We start from the raw sequence: 23,985 nt of genomic DNA, 5'->3' as shown, positions 1-23,985 counted from the left end.
TTCAATCCATGGTGATCGATCATAAGATGATGGCATTTAGAAAAATAGCTGGATATTGAAGAATAGGGAAATTTCACTCCATAAATCATTTTAATTGAAGGGAATGCTTGCAATATGTCTGTCTTCATAATGCAGTGACCTTGAATTGGGTCTGCATTCATTTTGGAGCATGTCTTCCTCATTTCTATGCCAGCTTGTTGAGTTATACATAGAAACTAAACCTCTAGAGATTGATCAGGCACAATCAATGATGTGGGACTGAAACAAGACTGATGAAAATGGGAAATCTAAAGGTTAGGAGGAAGGGATCTAACTGCCAAACCCTGCTGATGGCTGGATTTGGGATATGCAAGGCAAAGGTTTCAAAAATCATCTGTGTGATGTATTAGTGAAAAAGACTCCACTAGGAGAGATTAGTGCGGTGCATCCAAGAGACTGTGTTATCTAGTTGAATACCCAGGGCTAATGTCTAACCTTCAGAAAAAATAACAGAGCTGCTGGTTAGAAAGAATAGCTTCCAGTGCGGAAAAATAGATAGAACAAAAATATTTTGCAACTGGAAGAAAATACAAAGGAAATAGGAAGGACTTTAGCTTGAATTTGAGTTATTACTGATGTGGTTATTCCTGATTCCCAGCAGTATGTGTAACCCGTAAGGTGCTGTACCATCACGGAGGGTGGGTGCTGGCAGGCAGGGAGGAGGAAAGGAAGCATGGAAGAAACTGGGAGGGAGGGAGAGCTGAGGAGGAGGAGACGGGAAGGGTGGGCCGTGGGTGGCCGGAGGCAAGGAGAAGGCCCAGGAGGAGAACAGGAGCCTGGCAGATTGGTGGCGCCTGCGGAGACAAGGAGCAGATGGTGACCAGGGTCCTCTCTGAGCATCTCTGCCTGCATCCCAGCCCTGCCTGCATCCCCAGCCCTGCCTGCATCCCCAGCTCTTCCTGCATCCCAGCCCTGCCTGCATCCCAGCCCTGCCTGCATCCCCAGCCCTGCCTGCATCCCCAGCCCTGCCTGCATCCCCAGCTCTTCCTGCATCCCAGCCCTGCCTGCATCCTAGCCCTGCCTGCATCCCCAGCTCTTCCTGCATCCCCAGCCCTGCCTGCATCCCAGCCCTGCCTGCATCCCCAGCTCTTCCTGCATCCCAGCCCTGCCTGCATCCCCAGCCCTGCCTGCATCCCCAGCTCTTCCTGCATCCCAGCCCTGCCTGCATCCTAGCCCTGCCTGCATCCCCAGCTCTTCCTGCATCCCAGCCCTGCCTGCATCCCAGCCCTGCCTGCATCCCCAGCTCTTCCTGCATCCCAGCCCTGCCTGCATCCCCAGCCCTGCCTGCATCCCCAGCTCTTCCTGCATCCCAGCCCTGCCTGCATCCCAGCCCTGCCTGCATCCCCAGCTCTTCCTGCATCCCAGCCCTGCCTGCATCCCAGCCCTGCCTGCATCCCCAGCCCTGCCTGCATCCCAGCCCTGCCTGCATCCCAGTTCTGCTGAAGGGTCAGTGTTCATACTGCTGGCAGAAGGAGAGGGGATGCACAAAGCCACTGCCTGTTGAAAATTAATAGCCTGAAACTTATAATTCCCAGGACTGATTTAAATAGTTACAGTTAACAAATGACCTCATACATAAAAATGGAGATGGTTCTCAAGTAGATCTGTTTAAATGAACACATGCAGAAGAGATTTCATTTGGCTCCTGCATCTGAAACTTTCTGTTTCCTAATGCAAACTAAGCAGTGACAAATAAAAATGAGACTGCAAAAGCAGCATGACCTCTTAAAGCTTTAATTATTCATTAGATCTGTTTTCTTCTCTGCTGAGATTCAGAGCAACACATTTAAGTGGTTTCCTCTCAGGTTTATGGAAGATGTAACTTCCTTGTTACACCAGCTAATAAATACAACTAAGCACAATGGCCCAACAATATTTGTAGAAACAGCATTTGGGAAAAAGTGTTTAATGAATCAGAAGTGCCTTAACCTAGTGAGTCTTCAAAAGCAAAGCATATCATGCAAAATTACAATGCACTAAAGCACAGATGTATAAATATTTTATTGTCAAGATTTTTGAGTTTATTTTCTTCCCTCTTTCAGCATTTCAGAATTGCATTTTACTACATAATGTTTCTACCTGCATCAGGGAAGGATAACGCTGGTGGTAGCTTTGGGCAAGCCAATCGAGGATCTTGGACTTGGATTTAAATAATTATGTACCTGAGAGTCCCAGCTCTTAGCAGCATCGGGCACATCTTCCATTGTAACCAGAAATGCTTATTGTTTTTTGCTGTCCTAGGATAGCATGGAAGTGACTGGGAAGGTTCACAGGAGGAGAAAACCAAGTTTTCCTTTTGCTGGGAAGACCGGACAAAAGGCAGGTGGGCTGTGCAGGTTGCTGTGCCTTTCACTCCTTCATAGCCCTCCCTTCTTCAGTCCTTCATCTCACTCCCTGGCCTTGTATAACAGCATCCCAGGGACCATATTTCCTCCCCAGTTTTGAAAGCAGGAGAGGACCAGTTTGTCACCACCTTGGCAAGACCTCCCGAGAGATGCGCAGCTTGGGAGGCAGGCAGCGGCTGCGGCCGCCCGGGAACGCTGCCATGCACGAGACGAGATTTACAGCTCCTCTCCCCTTCAGACACTTCATCTGGTGTGATGCAGAGCTGACAGCTCCTCATTTCCAGGTATGACAAACTCCTCTTCCTCCACAGGAGGCTGTACGGGCTGTTTGGGGTCCCACACGCTGAGCCCCCCGCAGGGCAGCGACCCGGCGATGGTGCTGGCAGATGGGTGCAGGCAGCCCAAGGGCGGCTTTCCAAAACCCTCTTCTCTTAACGGGGCTGCGCTTTGGTACTTACTCAATCTTTACAACTCAGTGATATGCTGCCAATATATTTTTTGCCAAGGAGACAAAAAAAGTATGTCTCTTCTTCCTATCCTTCAGCCTGTGAAAAAAACCTCGGTTGTGTGCAAAGAGACTCTGTGTGTGTGCATATATACCTGTGTGTATTTTTTGGGGAAAAAACCAGTTTCTGTTAATTTATTTTCCAGTTGAAAGTCTGCCTTGTAGCCAGGGAAACACTGTTTTCACCATGTATAAATTTGGGTAGAAAATCCTTATTTTGTTCCAAGCAGAAATGGCAGCGTGTGCAGCGGGAATTGGGAGCAAATACTTTAACTGCTCTGTGTCCCAGGTTCAACTCTCTAGGATGGAGGCATGATAACTTCTGAATAATTTGGGGATTTATGGGTCAAAAAGCCCTATATTATCAGCGTTGCCTAATAACTGATGACGAAGAGAGACATAATCCTTCGAAGTTGGGGAGCTCTCTGAAAAGTGCTTTAATCTCCCCAAGGGTCAGAGAGACTCCAGGTATGTAACATGTTAAGTTAGCTTTTGATTAAGCAAGACCCCCACACAGCCATGGTTTGGGATACTCTCTGAATGGTTTGGGTACTTTAAAAGCACTTGGTACAAAGAGGAGGGATTGGAGGCTTCTTCTAAGCTTCACAGCAACTTTGCAAACTGTACGCTCCAAAAAGGTGTATTTTTTTTCCTTCTTTCCCCTCCCTTTTCCCCCAGACCTCGCATGACTTCAAGGCATCAAATGTTAATGAAAGTTTGCCCGGCTTCAAGGGCCGTGAAATGGAAGTTAAAAATCCTGCACTATAGGATGGCTCTAAAAATACTCGGTCATGTCGAAATATCAGCTGTCTCCAGCAGCTCTCCTGTGCACAGTGCTACCGATGCGTCAGGCCTTTCTCTCCTAAATCAGGTCCTGAGAAAGTTTTCCTAGTGACTAGAGATCACTCATGCTCTAGACACTGGATTTATGGGCTACGTGCCAGCAAATACCTACGGCAGAGGGAGGATCTGCTGCACCGTTGAACTCCATCAGCGCTGCCAGGGAGGCACCAGCATCCGAGCAGGATGCAGTGACACACGCTCGCTCTGCTGCGACTCCATCCAGAGGCCTCACCAAGGTCAAGTCCACCTGCCAGGCTGAGCACAGCCCGAAACGCCAGCCCTGGGGGTTTGCAAAGCCGAGACCAGCCACACTCACCGATAAGGTCCAGCTCCTGCGCTCTGCTCTTCATTGTCATTTATTGCCCAGGGCGCTCGGGTGTGCAAGGCAATTGTCTACTTTTTCAGGCATGGTAACACCTAAACCCGTCCACGGATCTGCTCCTGGGATCTGGAGGAGGGCTGTACCCTCATGAGATATGAATGCTTTTCCACGGCAGCTCCACGTGCCTCAGGCGAGCTTGGCTGGTGCCTCCTGCCAAATGTACCTTCACTGACCTCTGAGGGGCTCCAACACAGATACTGTCATTCCCTTGTGCTTTAAAGGTGTTTTTTTTTGTCGGATTTTTTTTTTTTTTTTTCCTAACAGTGATCTCACAAGTGGGAATCTGGGAGATGCTTTTCCCACGTGGCACTCTCCTTTTTCTTCTCCGAGATGTGCAACAAGATGTTTCTGCCTGTGAAGCAAATGACGAGCCCGAACACAACGACTTGGCTCGTGGCTTCCAGCGCAATCTCGAATACGGTGTGGAAGCCGTTCCCATGGCGGGAGCAGCCACGGGAGGCTGCGACTCAGCTGCGCCTCTGACTCACGCAGCAGGATGCTCCCGGGGGACAGCCCTGCGCCATCAGCCTCTATCGATAACCAGCTATCGCCCTCCCTCGCTGGCTCAGACCTTAGTGAGACGTTTGGACCCCAAAGCGTGGCCATTCCCTGCTGACCCATGTCAGCGGAGGGACAAGGGACACGTGTGCCCAGCCTGCGGTGCCAGACCCAAGGTGGGTATTTCGATTCAGGTGGGTGCGGAAAGTTTTGTGTTCCCAGGCACAGGCAGGCCTGTGTAAGTACAGGGCTCAAATTCCTATTTTTGAGCAAGTCGCTAGAAATAATTCATGTATGTGCAAGTTAAAATTCTTCTTAAAAATCGCTCTCTGCCTCAGAAGCTTGAAACCTGAGAGATCTACAGTAGCAGATATTGAATTTCCTTTTACTGGGCTCTTTCCAGCTGTTATGGTAAGCTTAAATCCTCGTCCTGCATTTCGTCACTTTAGAGATCTTTTCTCACGCAAATATCTCCAATGCTAGAGCTGGCAGGACCAGCCAGCGTGGGAGTGCTGGGAAGAACCTACCCCTTTAACTGGACCAGATGAAGTCTTGCACCAAACACTGAGATGCATGATATTGCTTAAAGGAAAATTCAAGTAATAAATCTTCTTCTTTTAAGGATTTAAAAATAAATTTCTGAATACTAAATTAATTTATCTGATGGTATGAACCGAGGTTTTGGAAAGCTGGAAGGTGCAGGTTTGTGTGTGTTAACTGTGTGAGCAACAGCGCAAAAGGAAAATGCTTTTTTATCCATACGAGTTTCTGTAAATTGTATTCTATTCTTAGGAGAGTAAACATAATGTAAAAAAAAGAAAAAAAATCTAATAATTTAAACCTTGCAGGAAAAGAGGCAGGAATGATGGGAACCTCTGAAATGATAAATGTACGAATTTATTCCACTGCCGCTGTGGAGTTTTAAATTAGTTTTATTTTTCTTTTATTTCTTGTTGTTGACAAGTTGGATTGCATTGCTATCCAGATATAATGTTTACAGATAAGAAAATCTTGAAGGCCAAAAATTCTGTTCTCAGTTATTCCTGTATAAGGCAATCTTCTTGTGTCGGTGCCAGTGCAGACTGAGCTCATGTCGCCATGGGTACCTGATTCATGCCTATCTAACAGCAACGTTCCCCTTTCCTATTCCCTCCCCTTAAGTCATCACACAGAAAACATAAAAGATATCTACAAGAAAAGCTTCATGCATGATGTGAACGATGGACTTGGAGGAAACCTTTTCTTTAAGAAAGCGCCGTGTGCCAGCGGCGTCTCACACCACACCCGTGCACAGTTGGGGTGATGAATTAGTTTGTACTTGACTGCGACCAGTAAGAATTTTGCCGTGCATGCTCCAAAACGCAGGCTGAGTCCCGCGTGCAACAGCGTGCATTACAACACTTGTCTGTAGACATCGAAACTGCCGAAGTTCAGGTGAGTAACTTTGTCCCCATGGCAGCAAACTCAGCTGCAGCTCTACCGTGTGTTAGACCAGCATGAGGAAAAACGGCTGAAATCCAGATTATGGGGGAGAAGTGAGACCAGCATCTGCCCACAGCTGATCGTGGCAGGGACACGGCAGAGAAAGAACAGAAGTGCGGTGAAATGAAGTTGGGGGAAAAAAAAAAAAAAAAAAAAAAAGACAACCTTAATTGCGCCTTCCCATGTTTCTGCAGGTTCAGTTCAGCGCTTCAATACCTGCTGGATGTAGCTTTCTTCGACAGTTTTGTAACATCTAAAGGGAAGAAAATGAAGAGGAAGCAAAGTGTAGGGGCCTTGATCGTGGCAGCGCTACAGCTCCTGGAATGTTTGCTGTTCTCCCTGCTGCAGCATGGAAGTTTTTGGTCCCTGCTAAATTGTGCTTTGAGTCCACGTGGGTGGATCAGGCGCATGATAGACCTGGAATGACAGCTCCTAGAGGCTGACAGCATGGTTGTGGATCAAGACTTCTGCCTTTTTCTTTATCGGTGGGAGGGACTGAAGTCTAAATGTGGGGGTTTGCGCTGAAAGTCTTTATGCAATTATTATTTTAAGGGGGAAAAAGCCGCACATGACAAAAAACCAAGGGTACTCTCCAGGAATGGGGATCAAGCAGTGCAGGGTGCACTTTATTCTTGCTAGTACGATTTCCTTTTTACTAAAACATTTCTGACTCCAGGAGCAAGCAGCAGCCAGGTAAACCAGAAGCCTCAGCTGGAAGATTTGAACCTGCAGTTTCTGAAACAGGACAATATAGTGGAAATCAGATACACCAGTTTGTACATACTGCCTTGCTGTGAAATAGGGCTGTCCTTGCATTTCACTGTTGTACAATCAATTTTCAGAAAAAAAGACCCTTTCTTTTACATGGTCAGGAGGCTTGATTCAACCATGGAATAAATGGGGAGCAAACAGTGGGCCAAAGTCAGCTTGGATGTTGCTCTTGTTAATGAAAAAGTGTAGCATCATAGCTAAATTTGGCAAGGAGTGTTTAAGTGACTGCCTTCAGAGGCAGGGAAGAAAAACCCTTGCTTAACTCACTGCATCCAGCTCTTCAAATGCAAATTAACCTGTCAACATCTGCATGCAGCCACACAGGACAGCTGCAAAAAGAAGCTCCCAGCAACCAGAAGAAGGGCTGGAAATGTTTAGTTCCAAACAGCTATTTTCTAAAATAATTTCATGTAAATAAGAATACATTTAAAGTGGTAAACTGAGCATCTGCTGCATGAAACGAATGGAGGACAGCATGTGAAAAGAGACATATGTCAGGTATGCACTTCAGATGCATTGACTACTTGCCTTCAAAACAGAGTGAATTTAAACATATTTGCAGCAAACACTGAGAAAAAAATTGCCTCTGCAACCCAAAGAAGAGCCTCGAATAGCAGCACAATTTAAGGCTGGCCGTATCTTGTCTTTCCCGAGGTGGAAGAGAGCAGTTCGCTGTGTCTCAGCTGCTGCCTGGCGCCTCTGACTGAGGCACACGTCGGGAATGCCAAGCCCAGACAGCTTTTGTTTGGAGCAAACAACGTCCCTTTACCAGCGCGTTTAAAAACCCAGCAAACCAAATCATACCAGCATGGGTTCATGGGAGGGAAGATACAAAAATACCCCTGTGCTTTTTGCAAAGCGCCTCATCTGCCAGCAGAAGGGACGGCGGCATCCTGACGGGGACCGATGTGTTCAGCAGGACCCCAGCGCCGGCGCTGGGAGGGGATTGCTTGAGACTCAATCTCTTCCTTCAATACACTGCAACCGGGGGAAATTGCATTTCAGTGTTTCGTTGAGCCTGTTATCCTCAGACAAAATCTCCACTGACTTAACTGAAGCTCTTACAGAACAAGCCCAGGGAAAAGCCCCTTCAGCAGGACAGAGGACAGGTTGGATTTTGGCTCTAGAAGGTGCAACTCTTCTTTGTGAAGCAACGTGCAGAAGTATTTTGCTCTCGTTTTCAGTGTATCAAGGCATAGGACAAGCTCTGACGTCTGTCTTTTTTTTTTTTTTTTTTTTTTTTTGTCTGATGTCTTTTTTTCCTCCCTACCAAACCTGGGACATGTGTGCCGTCCGTCAGTCTGCTGAGGCTTTGCTCAGTTTTTGGTTATGCAGCCGTGATCTCACGGTGCAGCCATCTCCCACGGTCCCCTTAGGAGACAGGGGAAACCAGGATGGAAACGAGCCATGAGCAGCTTCTGCAGAAATCATTTTGCTATGATAACGTGGCATAATTAAACAAGACTCATAAATCCCAGCGACATAAAAACCTATGGCTTGTGCAAACACTTGTACTCATCTGTGGGTTTTCAGCGTGAATCAGGGCTGAGGAAATAGTAAAGATCTTTGACTCAGTCGACAACATCGAGCTTTGTCCTATTCACCTCAGCGTACCGTAGCGTTTTACTACCCGGTACAAAATGAGAATACAAAAGAGAAAAGCCTCTGGAAACCCCAGAAATTTGACAGACACAACCGCAGTTCTCGGGGGGAACCTCGGAAAGGAGATTTTTGCTTCCCAGCACTTTGCAGCACCTTCCCCTTTGCTCAGGCTCGCCTCAATAGTTTTTTCCTCCTGATCCTGAGAACTGCAATTACGGAAACGAAGAACCTCGGTTGTAACAGCGATGAACTGACATGGCCCAGCAGCGGAGCCGCGGTTTTAATCCCCTTGGCTTGCGGAACAGCACAGTGAGCTATTGAGTGCGTGTCCACCATGGCAACAGCGGTGGAGCTCCAAGAATTCGATTTTCACAGTGCCCCTGGGCCTTGCCTTGACATCTTCATTGTTCCACAGCAAAATAAATAAATAAAACTCCAAGGGTAGCATAAAGGCAGTGCAAAATACGGAATGCTATAGAACAGGGTTACCGAATGGTTAATTTAGAAAGGAACATATCATTAAAAACGTATGAAGGTGGCTACATATTGATGCTGTATAAATATTTAAAGGAATGCCTCTCGTAAGGGCGGTGTTCCAAGCTACACCTAAAATAACGTGTGCAAAGGAAAATTAAAAGAATATTTCACCATTTGGACTTGTTTAATCTGCCTTTGAAAGGCTTTTCCAACCCAGCTACTGAACATTAGTATGGGAAAGGAGACCAGAAAAAAACCCCTCATTTTTGGTGTAATTCTACCAAAGTCAGCAGAGTTAAACTGAAGATTATTTTTCTGGCCTTTTAAATAGAGTGTAATTTTCTCCATGGGTAGTTATTAAATGCTATTGAGAGAGATTGTGCTGCTGCTGCTGTTGGAAAGGCTCTCCGGAGAGGTCACTCTGTCCCATGTGAATAGCACCAGTGAAAAACCAGAAGGTTTGTAGTTTTTACAACTTGAAGAGTCCCTGAGGGCTCTAACCACACCACACATCACTGCCTGACCCAAAGCTAAGAGCACATATCTATTCTGAGTTGAGATACCCTGGCTTGACATCCACTCCTACATTACAAGAATTCTGCCCGTAGAGATTCCTTAAAATATTGGAGGGGGCATTGCAAAAGATGCAATGCGTGTGGACGTTTGGTCCCATCTCCGTCAGAGAGATATTCCCTAAGTGCACTTTCTGAGGCTCAACTGCTCTGTGTTGACGTTTTTGGGACTGGTTAGGGTTTGTAGCCCTTTCACCAACTGTCCTAAGCACTGGTTGAGAAAGGAATTCCCTAGCTGCCTTATTTTGGACTCTGTCTCCTGCAGCCTTTTCTGCACATGGACCAATCTGAAGGGTGCAAAAATGTCCAACCGAGCACCTACTGCACGTCCTGAAGACATGACAAACATCTTCAGGCTGAATATGTCCTAGACTAAAAGATTCCTGGGTTTTTTTGGCATCGGCGAGATTAGTGTCTGGGAAGGCACCATTGCTGTCAGCAGCTCTCGAAAGGCACCTGGAGCAGCAAGTCAAGTACAAAAATTGCACAGAGAGGCAGGAGCCAAGATGTTGCACAGGATTAACCTTCCTGTAAGTCAACATAGGCAGGTGCCCACCCGGCACACACATTTCCAGAATTGTTCTTTCAAGGTATCTGGGTTTTTTTCTGCCTACCCAGGCAGCTCAGCTGTCCAGCCAAGGACCCTGCCCTGTGTTGCAGAAATCAGAAGCTCAATTTTTAGGCTACGCAGCACTGAACTTTGTCTGGACTGTGCATTAATCGAGATAAATCTTGGCTTAAATGGGGGCCAAACCCAGAGAATTATTTAACCATTTTATGAAAAGCCTAACTAGAAAGACTCTTGGGATGAAAATGGGAACAGATGAGACCTCATAATTTATATATGTGTTAACTTCCCCCTGGTGAAATTAAAATGTAAAGTAGTAGCTCTAAACAAAATTGTGAAGCTCTGTCCCTTGAGACAGTTAAAAATTAAATGGGCAAAGCAGACACCAGAGGATCTATTCTTACCCTTGTAGGACTTTGGGTTGGATCTTAGGTATTTTCTCTCTCTCACAGCGACAATGCTGAGTTCCAAGAAAGGCTTTGTCTGTGCAATACAGTGAAGCTCAGCAATAATTACCCATTGTGCTGTGTGATGAGCCATCCTTTTGGTTCTTCAGTAACCCGTGCACCTGGACTTTAGCTAAGACCAAATAATATGCACAGAAAACATTTTTATATAAGAGGAGGTGAACATCACTAAAAATCAGAGAGCCTTTGTATGGCATGCCAAACTGCTGAAGCGAAAAAATGTCTTCAGTGAAAGGGCTCAGATGTGAGCATGTTTCAGCGCACAGCTCCAGGAAAAACTCTGATAATAAATGTGAGCTTGTTATCGTTGCTTTTCAGTGGGAAGTAAAGCCGGAAGCAGGGTCGTGCTGGCTAATTGAAGCTTACATCTTCATTCAAGCACTGCATTTTAATTATAAACTGGTGACACAAGTGTCACTTAGTTCTTATCCTGTTTTAAGTGTGCATACGTATAAAAAATATTTTCAGTTATTAATTTATTCTTGTGATCATATTCATTATCCTACATTATGTCTACCAGGCACGTGTCTAATGATATGTTTGAGGCACGGTAATTCTTGTGCCTCTTTTAATACCGGGCTTACACACACATTTTAGGCTGAACACGGTGCCAGTTGGCCACCAAAACAGGTGCACATTAATGCTATAAAATCAGCATGAGGAACTGCGTCCCCATATTTTGGCCAGCTGCAACCACTTGCTCAGCCCTCCCAGGGCAGAGCAGACGTGCCAGAAAAAGGGACAACCTGGGGGAGTAGCTGCATCCAGTGCTATCGGCTGGAGATGCCGACGGCGAGGTCCTGGCTGCCCGGCTCCGGCCCTGGTCCTCAGCCACGGGTCCTTCATCCGTCGTCTGCCTCTGAGCGCTCCTCGGATCCTGCAAAGTCGAGCGTGTTGGCTCCTTGTGCAGCCAAAGCCCCGGGTCAGACTCAGAATTCAGGTGGAAAATGTCTGGCCTTTTCTACGGGGTTTTGCTGCTGCGTCCGAAGGCTGTCTCCAGCTAGAACGATGCCGTTCACGGACAGAAATCAAAATGAGGGAAAGGTGGCTGGGAATTGGCTACAGAGAGACACAAAGTCAGTCATTGAAAAATCAGGCCAGGATTACAAGTGAAAACAAGGTGAGTATCCCTAGAAAGCAAGTTATGAGGGTAAACCTCTTTCAAAGACATTGGATGGAATGGGATATCTGGGGTTTTTCCTCTCTTAATCTGCTACCAAACTATAAAGAGGATTCTATTTTCGTAAGCACTACTGTAGCGGGACATTGCAAATGAACTGCTTGAATGGCTATAATTAGAAGCGATACTGTGAATACAGCCCTAGCATCATTCCTAAATACTACACGCTTTATTTCAGGTCTTGCATCTTTAAGGATCCCAAAGCATCTCCAAACCCGTCTGCATTTGCCAGCGCTAAAGGCAAGGACAAGAGCACAGCAAAATGTGCAGAGCAAAGGAGAAACGCTCACCAACCTCTGAAGCAAACTTTCAGTCTACTGAGGAGAACCACAGGATATTTAATCTCATGATTAGCGGATAGTGGCATAGCCTTGGATAAATATTTTTGAAACACCTGAGTAACTTCAAAAAATAAACCCCTGTTGACTCCCAATGCAACGTAAGCTTCAAAGACAAACATTCACTGGAAATACGGTTAGAGCTCATAAGCCACAGTCTTTGAAAAGACTACTCATCATCTCGGAGCATCTTTTGTCGACAGACAAAAACGTGTTTTCACAGTGGGCAGAGCTGTGGGGACGTGGGCCAGCTCTGATCCAAAAGCAGGGTGGGCAGATCCGAGGAGCACAAAACATGAGCCAAGAAACTCAGCCTCTTGCCAGGTCTGTGGGCTTGGGTTCAGCACGAGCACAAACGTAGAGGGGCTTTTGGATGGGGCTGTCTGCGTCCTACTGGTCCGGCTGGAAGAGGTTGGTCTGTCTGCAAAGAGCACACCTGTGAACCCAAAATTGCTGTAATGGCAAATACCTGATGGCAGGAGGATGAGGATAAGCACCCAGCTGGTACAGGTTAGCAACTCTACGTTCAAGAAGTCATTTCCAAACTGCTTTTTAGCTTCCCAATTTATTAATTGATATTTTTTCATGTCTAGGGTAGCTCTGCTTGATACTGGCATTTTCATACAGTTCCCCTAATAAAACCCAGTCGAAATTGTTAATAACGTTGCCGAGCTCTAATCACGCAGAATAAACCGCTGTCAGCCGGGTGTATGTCAGGTAGCACAGTGGGACCAGGGAAGGTTAAATTTGGGAGGAAATAGATGAAGAATCTGCAACCCACACTGGAAACCAAGTCCTGAAGTTCTGGCATTTCACAATTGCCAACAAATAACCTACCCACCATCAGCAGAGGCATATCTGGAGAATAACGGTCTATTTGGGGCTATTTACTGCACTGGCTCAAGTCGCAGAGCTCTGTTCGGTGAATCTGAAGGCTTCAAGCCTGTTCATGACCCACGTGGATAAAAATCTGATGCGACATAATGCAACTTGCTGTTTCATCAGCTTGCTAAAAACAGACAAAGAAATGAACTCTAGCCAATTTTGCAATAAAATGTATGCAAGTATGTAAAGACCATTGCTATGGTTTACCTGAGTTTAAAAGATCCGCTGGACGAAGATGATTACAGCTCACTATTGCCATTAGTGAGCCATATACAAAAGAATATCAATAACTTTCATATCTGGCTACCTTTGCAAACTCAGTCTAAATAGTCACAAGATCTTCCAGCGTTAAAAGTTTGCTGTTTCATTTGCTTGCGGGCAGCTGAATGCTGGAGGCTGAGCTTTAAAAAAAAACCCAAACCAACAGCATGGCAATTCTTAGAACAAAACTATCCAGTGTCTTGCTAATAGCCATCACTGATATTCAGCGACCCAGGAGATAGGTATGTGCAGCTCTAACATAGGTACATGCAATAAGTTGTATTTTAGATTTGATTATATTTAGGCAATGTACCTCTGGCAAGATCCTATTTCAAGTCATAATTGCGACATGTCATGGTTCCTCTTTAATGCCTTGCAGCAATAATAGATAAACTATGCCTCTGGGATGCAAGTAGGACACAATAACAATCTGAACATTATTGAATGCTATATATTTGGACAGGAGAAAATATTCAGTCATCCATATTCTACACAAAATCGCATTATTTAAAATGTATAAATGGGAGAAAACTGATCTGAAAGCTCTGGTAGAGAATTGGCAGTGACTTAAAAATGGTTATTAACTAAATCTGAAAAAAGCCCCTGGCAACTGAACAAGGGTGGTAACTCCTCACTGAACTGGGTGCCTCTCCCACTCGAATGAGGGTACCTTGTCGCTTCTGAATGTCTTTGAAATATTTGGCATTATCAGGCTAACAGGACTGGCTAAGTGAGAAGCATTCAAAGGGCATAACTAAGTGGCATGATTCCAAAACAGCAATTAAAAGGCGGAATGCTTGAAAAAGAACAATAAAAGAGGTTAATTCGTATCAAGGCCTGGCAATTTGCACAGGAAATACTGTAATTCCATAATGCACTCTCCCTTGTCCATCTCTCTGTATCTTCACTGCTTATTCATAATCTAGCATTCCTTCACATAAAATGTTCAACAAAAAATTACTCAATTCTATTGAAGAAGAACATACAGTGCTATTTGTAAAGTAAGAAAGAGCCTGGATAAACACAGGGGAAACATAGTAAAATAGGTAGAGAAAACGGAACCTAAACCTCATACCTTTTGACAAGTACATGATTATATATTTTTCATTGACAGGAGGGCACAGAGATGCTCGAGAGTTAAGAAGAGAAAATAAAAAATCCCAAATTTCTACCTGGGCCAGTATCTACCAGTTTTCTAAAGAAAGACTCTTGCTCCATCATTAAAAAGCTCATTTAGAAAGTACCTTTTTATCAGAAGGAAAGTTGTAACATTTCAGCAAAGAGAGGCAAAAAAAAAGAATGAGAAGAGAGATGTGGAGACGACAGGATGCCACAGGAAGGAGGAGAAGGAAGAGCTGGACTCTCTGCCAGGCTAAATCAAGAGCTGCTTCAACGCTTTCACTGCATTTGACTCGCAGCACACAACAACTGGCAAAAAATGCCCCCAGATTTGAGCAGAAATCTAGCTGAAGTCTGTCCAGGCTGGGCTATCCATCCTGCAGGCAGCCCGCCCTGAGGCGTGCTATTTTGAGAGCTTAGAGGGCCACGTATCATTAATATTATAATATATCCCAATATAGAGAAAGGCACTGCCTCAAAAGTTGCTGTGTTCCCCAGCACCTCTGCGTGCTCCTCAAAATAGCCAAAACAACCGCTCCGAAAGTAAAAAATCTGAGCTGAAGCCCAGGAAAGAGCCACCTTCCACTCTAAAAATTTGAAGGTAAAATGAACTGCTGTACTTTGGGAGTAGAGACAAATAACCAAAGGAAACAGCTATCTGGGAATAGAAGAGAGAGAACAAAATATGTCGTAATTTAACTGATCGAAATATGCTGAAGGAGTCAGAGACTTTAGGGCAAGGCAGAAAACAGCGAGAAGCCCTGCACAGCTCTGGCGCTGCCTACTGAAAACATCCTTTTGTTCTGAAGTCATAAATGTGTATCAGCCTCTCAGACATATGGGCAGTTGTGCATTTATCCTGTTTGTTTTACTACTCCTGTGCATCCTGCCTTGCCATCTGTTGGTAAGAATTTGGATGCTGAACCACAAGTCTGCGACATAATAAATACCAGTAAACAGAAATCTCAAACAAAGATAAGCACAAAGTAATGTTTGGAAGCAGGACCAGTTTTTCGGTTTGATAGTACAATTTATCATATTTCCTGAGAAGAGTCCTGGCTCAGAAAAGAAGGACCAGCAGGAAAAGGTCCAATTGAAGGGACAGATCTAGGATCCCTTCTCTTATTAATATATTGGCATCGTATTGGCATAATTCCACTGCCTTCCTAGAAAGCAGTTAAATTTACGGAAGTGGAGAATCAGACTTAAGCCTGTCCCTCCAGGAAGACATGCTTAAACACAAAATATTGCATGTATAAAACATAAGCTGCAAGCAAAATGCTTCAAACCCAGTTAGTGTTCATGCACCTTCTCTGAGCTGGGCAGCCCTATCGCTCTGTCCCAGTTTCTCCGTGTCTTTTTTTTCCCTTTTATTACTAGTATGAGAGGAAAGTGGGTGGGAAGGAAGCACAGTGACCCCTCCTAGTCAGGGTAAAGACCTCAAATCAGGCAGCAAACCCAGCAAAGCGCAGACCGAGCAGCCCATCCTCCTCCTCCCTCTCCATCTCCAGTCTGGGGATGCAGAAGTTACTGCTCAGCTCTTTGACACACAAACTAAACATCTGGGCACTGAACGGTATTAATATCAGACTTCAAATTACACTCAGGACCTAAGGACATGAAAGCACTAGCCTCCCCTCCTAATATTTCTTCTTCTTTTTTTTCTCTCTCTTTCTAGAAAGACACACAAGGCTACAGAACGGAGATATTAGATATACGCCCCTTCCGCCCCAGGTTTTTGCAGAGGTTCATGGGTTTTGCACCTCGCAAGACTCTGACCAAAACCACAGGTTGGACAGCGCGATATGGGCAGAAGTAACACAGAGCGACCCAGCAAACAGGACCACTGTGTCGAAATTTTACAGGAACAAAACTGCCACATTGTTATATTTGCCTGTTTTACCAGTTTACACTGGCAAGGGTTGGCAGAGCTGCCAGAAGGCAGGGCAAGCCCTGGCAAGGTGCAACAGCAACGAGCTCCTGCCAGGTTCTAAAAAGAGTAATAAAGCCCAGGGAAGAAGGTCAGTTAAAGGTAACGGCTGCTGGAAGAAGCCCAAAGACTACATTACATTACATTGCAAAGGTCCCCGAGAACCCCAAAATGACTTACTATGGCTCTGACAGCTACTACCACAAATGCCGTCTGTCAACCACTTGCACTATGCAGCATAATTATATACAGAATAAAAAAGTAACTACAGCACCACACAGCCACAGGTATCCTGTTTGTATAACCCAATGCCTCCTTGAGCCTTCGCAAAACATTTCTGAAACCTAGGTAAGATTAATATTATCCACATTACATCTTGCACAGATGAAGAAGCTTTACAGTTGGATTACAAATGCGCTTTCTTTGGTTTACAGCCTTTGGGGAGTATCGCTAATGCACAGAAAGTCTTTGGGTTCTAAATTTTGCATTGGGATATTTGCCATGAAGAAAAAGCCCAAATCCTGGTGTAGCCTCACAGCTCCCTACTGGCTATAGAGTAGATCGAGTTCAAGAAAGCAAATTAATTCATTAAAGCAACATATATTCAGTCAATTAGCTTGAAATCCCTGTTTCACAGAGCGTCTCAGGAAGAACGGATGTTTTGTTACATCAATACGGTCATTTGAGAGCCTCTGTTACAAATGTTCAAAGAGATGCATTTAGGAGATCCATGCTTTTTTTTTATTTGAGAAGAGAATAGATAATGCCTTAGCTCGTCTTCTGCTGACAGTTTCTCCAGCACAAAATTTCTCAGTATTTAAAGTATGTTATACTATGAACAGCATTTCGAAAAGATTCAACTCCGCATCCCTGAAGATTGCTCCAAGTTCAGAAAGTCTCTCTAGAAAATCGAATGCTCTTGAAAAAAATTAACCTAAAAAGGCTGTCAAAAATCACTCCATCAATTGCTGACAAAGCTGTGCTGCTTCAAACACCATTGAAAAGATGACGCTGGAACTCTAAGAATTGCTTTAAAAAAAAGCAGTGCAGCACAGGCGCCTTCTCAACAGCACGTGTTTTACCAAGGAAACAGAGCTGGTATGAGCAGGATGTATGGAACTAAGGAATGAAAACATGGTCTGAATCTCAGAAAAGTCCTTCTCTAACATGTACAAAATACATACATATTGTCCAAGAAACAGGCTGTGGCACACACAGGGTGAGTTTCTCATGGCAGAGACACCCATTTGTACATTCCCCATTTGCAGTTACCTTCCTTGGCAGCGTGAATATGGGCTTGTGTGCTGGGAAGACTGAGAAGACCAACCATCCCTTAACCCACCTCCTTGTGCCTGTGGATATAACCTCTGAGGCAGATCATGTCTGATATCAACGTGATATAATATTTGCTCTTTGACAAACAAAATTTTGGCAATAGCATTTGAATGTAAAGTCTGCATTGTATTTAGTTTCCTACAAATAGTGGCGGTGCTAGGACTTCATAGCATTGCTTCGAGAATACAAAAGAATATTCATTCTTCTGGGATGAACCATGAATTTGCAGTATTGATGGATGGCAGCCTTCCTTTATTTGCTTGCCTCAAACATTTGTATAAGCGTTTTTGTTTTGTTTTCAAGGGTATCCATGGAAGCAGCACATGCGCGCGCTGCAGTTCCCGTGTTTGTGCGCATTCATCCAAGCCCCAAGACTTGCAAATAATTGTGCAAATGTGCAAGTTTTCAAGTCATAAATGAATTTACTTGATCCTTCCTCCCAGTTACAAATGTTCCGGTCACCCAGGCAGGAAGGCACATGGTTCCATGTGAATCAAATAACCAATTGCGCCACTTGAAAAGTAAATGGCAAACAGGGAATACTGAAGGCAGTAGACACAATGGGTTCAAAGACATTCGTATGCTGAAGTGTTTAATAAAATACTCTTTGAATAAATTTAAATTACAAGTATGTTACTTGATTTCGTATCTTGATGTCACAGGGCCTGCAGAGCTCTCTATTGTGAGCCATCCTATTAAACTTCAGCACGATTGTTCACGAAGATAAGCAGTTTCGGTGGATAAAGTAGTGGTTTTATTTTTTTTTTCTTCTAGGCAAATATTTTCACAGCAGATCCTCCTTGTGACTAAGGCTGTGCAAGGCTTATGTAGTTGTGCTGCACATTTACCGTAGGAACAGGGGCTACTGGAAAATTGTGGTGGTTTAATCTCTTGCAGGTTAGCTCGACCACAAAATGATTACTCATGAGACACGGCATTTGCTGTGTTTGCAAGACTCGGGTCTTCACCACCATGACAGGGACCCACAGTTTGTGACAACTACTGTAGCTCGAGTGCGGACACGGGACATACCAGCGCTCCCTTGAAATGGGGCTGATTTGCTCCTATTATACTAATTTGTGTGCTGGGGCGCAGATTTCAGGTGTGGCCAGGATGGCTGCATGGGGCTTCATCAGCAACTTGGTACTCCAGGGACCATTCAACTTCTGCTGTCAAGCCTGCAGTTACCACAGGTGCCGTGGCCCTGGAAAACCAAAACGCAGCTTTGCCAAGGAGCCCCTGGGCCATTTTACTGCGGAGGTTCACTCGAATTGCATCCAGTTCTGCTACACACACATTCATACCAAGAATTATTTTAAACAGTTTCCTACCTAAGGCAATTACCTTGGATAAAAGTTCTAAAAAATCCATGCAGAAATACTGCTATTATTTAAAATCCACTCAATGAGCCTCCTACCTCCACCTTTGACGAACACGCTAAAAGAACAAAATTGAGATTATGCAGGCAAGAGTTCCACTGATGTATCATTAATGCTACTTCTTGAGTGACTAAGCTCCACAGTAGTATCGACTACTCGTACCGAAATATGATTGCATCCCCAAGACAACTGCAGCTCCAGACAAAGATAATACACTGGATCCCTAAACTGTATCACTCTGGTTAACATTACAATGCTAATTTGTTGTAAAATATTGTCTCAAAGAAGATAAACAGGAAAACCTTGAGGAACACCTAATAGTTTGATTAGGAGGTTATTCTTTTCCACTCTCTTTCAACAATCTTGTCTGAAATCTTGGAAATGGGGATACTGAACAGCATACAAGTTGTTTTACGCATGTAGGTTAGAAACGTTTTAATGGAAAATTTTAATTGACCTGAAATTTACTCTGCAAAATGCTTTATTCATGTCAAAAGCAATTTCAGAGGCTGTTTAAGGTATTTTCAGCTTTTGCACATTTGAGCCTTAGATTTGCCTTTTTAAGATGAGTGAAATGTTGCTTAAGACTCTTAAAATAAAGTAGGTTTTCATAATTGTTACTCCAAAACACAAAACCAGTTCTAAAAATAGGTTTGAAGCCAGACCATCCAATCACATATAAAAATCTACGACTGAAATTATTTTCTTGCTGTATATCTCCTCAGAGTTGCAACTATTGTGTTGATTTTACTAAAAGAACCATCCGCTCCAAAGGAGTGATGCTCTGAAACAATCAAAGTGGTGTTGTTTTAAATCAGCTTCTAGGAATGGTTTTATTATTTTATGAAACAAAGGAACCTTTTCCATGTCGAAATCAAAGCATTCGAATTTTGAGCAGAAAAGCTCGATAGCTGTCGGATAGACGGGTCACATGAAATACTTTTTTTGTCCCCTGACTGGATGAGGATTCAAGGTTCACTTGCACACAATGGCTGGGTGCAATTTTTCAGTGAATACCCTCCCAAATAAAATGTGCTCAGGAAGGGATGGGCACTTCACTGGCTTCTTTTTTAACAAAGTCCTTACTTAAGCCCAGCTTAAATCAAGGGAAAAAATCCACCAGTTTCAGTCAAAGCCACACTTCGTTTCTATGGATGAGATTCCAGGAACACCATGCAGAAATCCTGACTTTGGGAAACTCAAGGATTTCTCCCGGAGACAACTGGCCTGGTCTAGCAGAGCATGCCCAGCAAGTCTCGCAAGGTACAGACAAACTTATTTTCCATGGAACACGGAGGCTGGAGACACTAGAACAAGCTCAGCAAAGATCACAAGCTTCAGTTCAAGTGGAGGATGCTCAGCATCCCTCAGGCAAACTCAGGAGCTCTCAGACACAAACCCTCAATTTCCAGGTGTCATAAAAGCCCATACCAAGAGTTACATTTCCTTTACAAGTAATAAAGCCGAGCGTTGTTATTATACCTGAAAACCTTGACATTTCAGTAATTCTTTCTCTCTCTTTTTATTCTCTAAAAATATTTTTTTGTCCTACAGCTATTCTACCTATATATCCTATTATTAGGTAGTAAATTCAGTTTTTTAGGAGAAAAATGTTACTCTGTCGCCTTAAATTGTTGGCAGGAGAAGATGAGAACAGACCTGAGGGCGAGGTGCTTCCACCACGCCACAGCCTTTTCGGAGGAGGTAAAAAACCCCTCTGAATACAGCTGCTGGAATCTGAACTATGGCTGGGCTGAGCTGTCTGCCAGAATAAACCAGGTTTGCAAAGTTCATGTGTGCCAAGTTGTGCTGATGGAATTCAGTGCACCGAAGGCAACACGCCAAGTGCATTACTGTGGGAAGAAAGACTCCAGCGTCCCCCCACCCCCAGGAGCCACAAAGCAGCTCAGAAGAAGTCAACAGCTTTCCTCTGTGCTCTCCCTTTTATCCAGCACCACTGAGGCTCCGTTAGCTGTTCACACGGAGAATGGACCCAGCAGGTGAGGGGGTTCAGAGCCACCACGGCCCTGGTCCCCGCTGCCAGCGCCTGCCCGCGCTGCGCGTCCCCTTCCTGGGGATGCGCCGATTTCCCACGGTCAGAGCTCCGCGCACTCGGCTGACAGATGTTGTTTCCCATCTGGGCTTTCTCGATCTGCTGTGGCAAATCCTCTGAACACCCATGCGTTTCTTTGTCCCGGCAGTTCGCTGCCGCGCCTTCTCTACAACTCCATTTTCAGAGAGGGAGCCACATGTTTGGCCTCTGCGGGGAACGGGGTGTCCTGCCACCCACCCCAGCCACTAAAACATGTATATTTTTATTTGTTAATATTATTTAGTCTGACCCTCAGGCTATGTTAAGTAACCCCAAGTCTACACTGAAGCACTTGAACAGTAGCAACAACATCTTCAACCAGGTGCCCGCGGTGTCTCTGTCTGAGGGTAGACAGGGAGGAACTTGGGTTTCTGCTGTCCCGCCCGATACCTGTGGCTGAGCCCGAAAGTCCCTGAGACCAAAGCCCCTGGTGCCCCCAGCCCCCAGGCCTGGAGGACTCAGATGCACCCCGAAAAGCCCCGAACACGCCAGGAGCCCCCCAAAACCGTGAAGCCCCGCGGTCCCTCAGCCCCGGGTTGGGAGAACCGCGGAGCGAGGTCGCCCCCCCGGGCAGAGCTCCCCCGGGCAGAGCTCCGCATCCCGCCGCCCGGTTCCCATGGCAATCTCGGAGATGCCGGTTGCCACGGTAACGCCATCCTCCTCCTCGGCCGTGTCCGAGGCAGCGGCTCCGGCTCCGGCTCCGGCTGAGCTCAGCCCCGCGGCTCCGGCCGCGCAGCCGGTTCCCCCGGGAAGTTGCTTCTCCCCCCGCCCCGGCGCAGCGCTGCCCCCCGGTACCTTCGAGGCAGCAAATCCTCCAGAGACCCGAGTGCGTGAGGTCGCCCCGCGCCCGCCGCGGCGGCCCCTGCGCCTCGTCCGTCGTGATGTTGGTGCCGTTGCAGATGTGGGCGCTGGAGTAGAGCCAGTAGTCGGTGCCGATGGCGATGGCCATGAGGCTGAAGGCGGCGAAGGCGCCCACCGTGGTCAGCAGCATCTGGACGCCACGGTCACACCACACCATGGTGCTTCATAGTCCCCGCACCGGCGCGGGGGGTCCGCACGACACCGCCCGGCAGCCGCCGCCGCCCGCGGGAGGCAGCCGAGTCACGGGGCGGGGGGCGGAGGCGGCGGCGGGGAGGGGGAGCCGGGGGGAGCCGCCCGCCGCCGCCGCGGGGCCGGGCTCAGCCGCCAGCCGCGCCCCGCCCCGGCCGCGGGAGGGATGGAGGGATGGAGGCATGGAGGCATGGAGGGATGGAGGGATGGAGGCATGGAGGCATGGAGGGATGGAGGCATGGAGGCATGGAGGGATGGAGGGATGGAGGGATGGAGGCATGGAGGCATGGAGGCATGGAGGGATGGAGGGATGGAGGCATGGAGGCATGGAGGGATGGAGGCATGGAGGGATGGAGGGATGGAGGGATGGAGGGATGGAGGCATGGAGGGATGGAGGGATGGAGGGATGGAGGGATGGAGGGATAGAGGCATGGAGGCATGGAGGGATGGAGGCATGGAGGGATGGAGGGATGGAGGGATGGAGGCATGGAGGCATGGAGGCATGGAGGCATGGAGGGATGGAGGCATGGAGGGATGGAGGGATGGAGGCATGGAGGCATGGAGGGATGGAGGGATGGAGGCATGGAGGGATGGAGGGATGGAGGCATGGAGGCATGGAGGGATGGAGGGATGGAGGGATGGAGGCATGGAGGCATGGAGGCATGGAGGGATGGAGGGATGGAGGCATGGAGGCATGGAGGCATGGAGGGATGGAGGGATGGAGGGATGGAGGCATGGAGGCATGGAGGCATGGAGGCATGGAGGGATGGAGGGATGGAGGGATGGGCCGCCCGGCCGCGGACCCCTGCGGGAGGCAGAGCTGCCCGACCCCCCGGTGTGCTGCCGCCCCGCTGGGGAGAGCCCGGTCCGCAGCCCCTGACCCGCAGCCCCGGTCTGCAGCCCCCAGCAGGATTCGAGCATCGCTTTGTTTGCTCTCGGTCGGCTCTGCCGGCGGCAGGAGCACGATGCCACGTCTGAAGTGGCAACTTCACAGGGGATGACGGTTTGAGCAGAGCCCGGCCAGAATTTGGAGATGGGGAAGGTGTTGTCCACCTGATGGGTGCAAAGCTCTGCACTGTCACTGCGATCTCTCAGGTGGGTCACGCACACCTTCCTTCTGCTGTCCTAGAAATCACCATAAAAATGGTGCCAGTGGGGACAAAGCTTTGCAATCCCGAGGAGAGTGTCAACACGGTCAGGGAGCTACAGCACAGCGAACGTGGTGGTTTGGCCATGATTTCCCCCTGCTGCCTCACTCTGCCATCAGTTACGCAAGGAGGTGGTGGGCAAGTATTTGGGTTGCTGGTTTTCTCCTGTTTGGAAGTGGATGAGAGATTCCAGCACCTGAAACTATCTTCCTTTGGAAAACCAAGGGGAGAAATATACACACGATTTTTTAATTGCTTTATCCTGCCCTCCACCCCTGACTCTCATCACTGCGAGTTGACAAGTCAGTCCTGCCTCCACCTCAGCCGAGTGACAAGCCAGATGAATGGGAAGCCTTTCTGATCAGCTAATGCATTTATGTGGAGAGAACGTGGCAGCACACCAGTTTTATGTATATGAATTAGGGAGTGGGAGGACAAGAGCTACAAACCTCAAGAAATACAGCGCTCTTCCCGAGTGGTGCGTGGATGGCTGCAGGTGCTTGTGTGACTCCACTGCTCAACATACCAACGCAGAGATGCTTTTCAGCTGCTCATCCTTTTCGCAAAAAACTGGGAAAGCAAAAAGCAAATAGAAATTAAAAGCTGGTCTTTGTTTCACAGAGACCGCAGAAAATTGCTCAGACATGAAGCCTATAAATAGGGAAAAGCTCCAAAGTTAGATGCTTGGTTTAAGCATGCAAGTTATGCTTTTCAGTT

The 23,985-nt window shown here is 46.6% G+C and overlaps 1 protein-coding gene across 1 annotated transcript in view; it reads right to left on the bottom strand.

The window, feature by feature from the left end:
- The window catches only part of CACNG4 (calcium voltage-gated channel auxiliary subunit gamma 4), a 38,615-nt gene extending 16,527 nt beyond the window's left edge, over window positions 1-22,088 (bottom strand). The window contains exon 1 of the mRNA XM_065648008.1: window positions 21,866-22,088. Within this exon, the coding sequence (XP_065504080.1) occupies window positions 21,866-22,088 (223 nt within the window). The remainder of the gene's footprint in view (window positions 1-21,865) is intronic.
- Window positions 22,089-23,985: the final 1,897 nt, after the last annotated feature.

Source organism: Caloenas nicobarica, chromosome 18, assembly GCF_036013445.1.
Source record: "Caloenas nicobarica isolate bCalNic1 chromosome 18, bCalNic1.hap1, whole genome shotgun sequence".
NCBI lineage: Eukaryota > Metazoa > Chordata > Aves > Columbiformes > Columbidae > Caloenas > Caloenas nicobarica.
Note: the sequence above shows the minus strand (reverse complement) of the source record. Positions and strands in the feature narration are given on the sequence as shown.